This window comes from Borostomias antarcticus (genome assembly GCF_949987555.1).
Source record: "Borostomias antarcticus genome assembly, chromosome: 22".
Classification (NCBI taxonomy): domain Eukaryota; kingdom Metazoa; phylum Chordata; class Actinopteri; order Stomiiformes; family Stomiidae; genus Borostomias; species Borostomias antarcticus.
This window is the reverse complement of record NC_140255.1, coordinates 12,773,612-12,778,611: the sequence shown is the minus strand read 5'-3', so window position 1 is coordinate 12,778,611 and position 5,000 is coordinate 12,773,612. Positions and strand designations below refer to the sequence as shown.

Here is a 5,000-nt window from a genome sequence, read left to right as displayed (position 1 = left end):
CACACACACACACACACGCTCTTGGGATTCAGTTGCCGGTTAAATGATCAAAGATGGGATATCTGATAGCGTACTGTGTCTTTAAAGCCCTGTGGTACTGTCTCAGTACATCTGGAGCATTAGCCCAAATGCAGAGAGAGAGGGAGGATTTCCTCCAGGAGCACACGGTGTTCCTGTGGAGCTCTGCCTCTCTCGTAAGTGCCCCCGTGGGGGACCGCTCAGTATTTTCTGCTGTGCGCTCAGCTGACACACCTGAGGAAATATGGATAAATAACGTAGGGCTATAATAATGAACAAGCTCCGCAGCCAGCCACGGGCTCAGTAATGTGGCTCCATTAACGCCACCATTTCCTGGAAGCATCAAAACACAATAAACATATGAGGCCTGCCGATGCAGGGGCGCTCTCGTCGGTGTCGGCCGGGCTAGAGAGCGCGAGCGGCTCGGAGGGGAACTGGACCGTGATGAAGAAACCGCTGGACGTCCCGCTTCCTGGACACTTCCCTCCTACACGCTCTCTTTACTTCCTTCATCGTCTCTCTCCTCTCTCCATGGCTGTCTCTCTCTCGTCAGTCCTCACGTCTTGAGTAGAAGGGATATTCCAAAGAGAGAGAGAGAGAGAGAGAGAGAGAGAAACAGAGAGAAGAGCAGGAGAGATGGAGAGGGAGAGGTGGAGAGGGAGAGAAAGAGAAGGGTATAGGGAGGGAGAGAGGGGAGAGAGGGAGAGGAGGAGAGAGAGGGAGAAAGAAAGGAAAGAGAGATAGAGGGGGAGAGAGAAAGAGAGAGAGAGACAGAGAAAGTGAGAGAGATAAAGAGAGAGATAGAGGAGAGAGAGAAAGTTAGAAAGAAAGAGAGAAAGTGAGAGAGAGAAAGTGAGAGAGAGAGGGGGGAGAGAGAAGGTGAGAGAGAAACAGAGAGAGGAGAGAGAGAGAGAAAGAGAGAGTGAGAGAGAGAAAGAGAGAGAGGGGAGAGAGAGAGAGAGAGAGTGAGAGAGAGAAAGAGAGAGAGAGGGGGTGAAGGAGACATAGATTGATGCACAGAAGTGCCTCCCAGCCTGTGAGTACTCAGGCATCCGTTTCTCCTCACCTCCGAACGCAGCCTGAGGAGGAGGAGAGGAGGAGCGATAGAGGAGAGATCTGGCGGCCTTCCAGCGCCCTCCGTCATCCCCCCGCAGAGTGTCATCCCTCACTTTCTCCTTCCTGTCCTCCCCTCGCCCTGCAGCAGCCTCATCCTTCTCTCCTCAACACCTCCACACCCCTTCTCCTCCTCCTCCATCTCTCTCTCTATGCCGCCATTTTTCTTCCACCCCCGCAACCGACGCGCTCCTCATCCTCCGGTCTGCGCCTCCCATCATCTCTCTCTCTCTCTCTCTCTCTCTCTCTCTCTCTCTCCTCCGTCTTCAGAGAAGTGATTATGGCCGCTGCTGATGCAAACACACTGCGCTCTAATTACGCCCCCGCTGAGAAACTAACTTGCGCGGAACTGCCCGGCAACGGAACTAACAGCCACCGCCGCCGGAAAGACATCACCCCCCCCCCCCCCGTTGCCTGGGTAACCATAGTGGGAGTTTGCCTGGGATGGGCTGTGAGGAGAGAGGAGGGCTGACAGGTTTTTGTTGTTGTTGTTGTTGTTGTTGTTGTGTTTTTTTTTTTTGGGGGGGGCAGAAACCGCAACAGCTACAGTGAATGAGACGCCTGCACTTACGCGTGCTTACAGTCGTTCTCTCAGTCGCTCCTTTAAACCCCCCCCCCCCGCGCCTCCACACACACACAAACACACACACGCGCGCTCTAGCTGGGGATTACCTCCGTACATATGCTCCTAATATGTCAGGTTGAGCAGCGGAGGAAAACCTGTCTGGGTGCCAACGCTTATGCAAATATACATACCTATCAGCCTGTAAGGCTTTAGTGCCCTGCCACTCAGGATCTGATCCCTTGAGAGGCTAGCGTGAGCCTCCAGATACTCCTGATCTAGATCTACTAGATCCAGATACTCTTGATCTAGATCTACTAGATCTTAGCAGGAAGAGGGTTCTGAGGGTCAGGCAGTATATCAACGGTGTGGATGTGACAGGCTATGTGGCTCAGTGGTAGAGCGGGTCGTCCAATGATCGTAGGGTCGGCAGTTCGAATCCCGCCTCCTCTCCCCCATATGTCGAAGTGTCCTTGGACACTGAACCCCAAATTGCTCCCAATGAGCAGGCTAGCACCTTGCATGGCAGCTGCTGCCATTGGTGTGTGAATGTGTGTGTGAATTGGTGAATGAGAGGCCATTGTAAAGCACTTTGGATACAATCACTATATAACTGCAGTCCATTTTCAGGCAGGAAGTGTATTAATGGTTTGGATATCCTGTCTGTCTCAGAGTCTATGTACAGTACAACATCTGGCAGCTTAATAGATGAAGAGTTGGCTCAATGGCCCTCGGTGGCAGAACACAGATGCTGCTAGACAGTAACTCTGAGTCGCTTCTTACCGAGGGAGTGCATGTGTGTGTGTGTTTGTCTGTCTGTCTTTGTTTGAGTAATAAAGTTTATTACATCACAATTGACATGCAGTATGCATCCCCCTTTCTACCCGCACGCACGCGCACACACACACACACACACACACACACACACACCCACACACACACACACACATTGAAGGACAAACGCCATGCTTCTGCAGAGCAAAGGACAAAGTTATGGGTGGCAGTAAAGCCCAGATGTGATGAGAGGAAGGCAACAAAAACCTTTTGTTCAATTAAATCAAGTGTGTGTGTGTGTGTGTGTGTGTGCGTGTGTGCGTGCGTGCGTGTGTACTGTACGTGTGTGTGTGTGTGCGTGCACGTGTGCAGGGGTTAAATTGGGATGTGTTATGTGGGGGACCCCGTGTTAGCGGGGTTGGCGAGCGTGCGCATGGGTGCAGGCAGTGTTAGCAGTGACGGTGGCGCTTAATACTGCTTCATAAATAGCAAATATCCTAATAAGCCTTTAATGATCTATCTATGTTTGAAACTGAGGTATTATTGATATTATACAGTAGCATATCTAAATCATTTATATAATTGAAAGAAATCTTGCCATGTTAGGCTGCTTGATTTAGTTAATACAGTATAGCTACTGTAGCTGGATAACGTTAGCTAGCTGGATAGGCTGGATGGCGTTAGCTAGCTGGATAGGCTGGATAATGTTAGTTAGCTGGATAGCCATTGCCAGCGGCATTCCTGGCAGACATCTCAAAACTCCTAAAGTCTCAGTGCTGTTAGATAAATCATTGTTTATTCAGAATATAAGACAGACTCCAAGGTATACTCACTCATAAAATAATCTGAGGCCTTCCTATTCCATGACATGAGCGTCACGTTACACCACTTCTAATGGGACAACTGACTGACAAGCTGCGCAAAAGACCCAGGCCAGTGAAAGTGATGACACGTCATTTTAAAAAACAGTAACTAAAATGAATTGTGATTTATTTTAATGGTGAAATGAAATGGCTGCATTATTTTCACAATAAAGACTGAGAAAAAAAATGTAATAAATATATGAAGTGTTGATGATCGATGTGCCGGGGTTGAGCTCCAGCTGATGACGTTTGGCCCCGGCCCGATTTACCCCCTGTGCGTGCGTGCGTGCGTGTGTGTGCGCGCACGTGTGTGTGCAGGCGTGCCTGTGTGTGACTCACCCGGCCAGAACTATGAAGAAGTCCAAGCGGTTCCACGTGTCTCCAAGGTAACATTTCTTCCCAAAGATGCCCAGGGCCACCATCTTGATCACCATCTCCACCGCGAAGAAAGCAAAGATGAAGTCGTCAAAGTCCTACAGAGAGAGAGAGAAGAGACGGAGAGATCAATGTTATCATCCACTAATCCAACTGGTGCCTGCCTAGCTTGTGCTTTGCGAAAAAGCAAATCTAACCATATTGGAGTTTTAGCTTTATAAGCTGCAGAAATGGAGAAAAGGGGACAATAAGGTGATTATTGTTCTGTTGCAGTAATATATCAAAAAATAAGTATTATTATAAAACGGTAGACAGTGATCTAGAGGGGAGAAAAGGTATAAAATGAACATTTCAAACTTCTGTAGATCAAGCAATGCATCGATACAGTTTTATTGAAATGTGGAACCAGTCCAGAGTACTGATATCTGTCTATTTTATGGACATTGAAGAGGAGGATGGATGGAGATGCGGAGGTCTGACTGAGATGGAGGGATGGAACGGAGGGGTACAGGCTGCTACAGTCTGACCCCCCAGCCTCTGGAAGGACACAGCCAGGAAGGAGGAGACTGACACGGTGTTCCGATGCACTTTAAAATGAAGTTACAGAAAGAGAGAGAGAGAGAGAGGAAGAGAGAGAGAGAGGGAGGAGAGAGAGAGAGGGAGGAGAGAGAGAGAGGGAGAGAGAGCAGAGAGAGAGGGAGGAGAGAGAGAGAGAGGGAGAGAGAGCAGAGAGAGCGGAGAGAGAAAAAGTGAAAGAGAGAGAGCGAGTCTTTGTACTCCCCCTGCTCTATCTGAGGAGAGAGACTCTGCTTTTCAAAACATCCCTTGTTCCTGAGAGAAACGACAACATTTTTATTTTCTTTTTTTTTTCAACACGGTATTACAATTCAGTATTACGCCGATATTAAAATACTAGATTAGGGCACAGCTGCTGACACTGCACAATGTGCAAGTTATGAGAGAGCACATTTAATTAGGCTGAGTCTCTCTCTCTCTCTCTCTGTCTCTCTTCTCCACTTTGCTTCTGCCTGGTCCTCTGTTCTGCCTCTCCTCCCCTCTCCTCAGCTCCCTCTTCTCTGTCTGAGCGCGGAGCCATTTCCCTTTCCGTCAGTCTGCAGTAATTATTCATCTATTTTGCATTATCTAAACCCCCTCAGCCAAACAGCTATGAAAGACTCCCATCCCCTGAGGGTGATGGGGACAAACACGTGCACGCATGCATGCATACACTCATGCACACACGCACACACACACACACACACACACACACACACACGCATAAACGCATGCACTAC

The 5,000-nt window shown here is 48.9% G+C and overlaps 1 protein-coding gene across 1 annotated transcript in view; it reads right to left on the bottom strand.

The window, feature by feature from the left end:
* cacna1g (calcium channel, voltage-dependent, T type, alpha 1G subunit) overlaps window positions 1-5,000 on the bottom strand; it is a gene marked incomplete at both ends in the record, with an annotated part of 203,630 nt that overhangs the window by 115,985 nt on the left and 82,645 nt on the right. Inside the window, 1 exon segment of the mRNA XM_084455864.1 lies at window positions 3,670-3,803. Within this exon segment, the coding sequence (XP_084311990.1) occupies window positions 3,670-3,803 (134 nt within the window).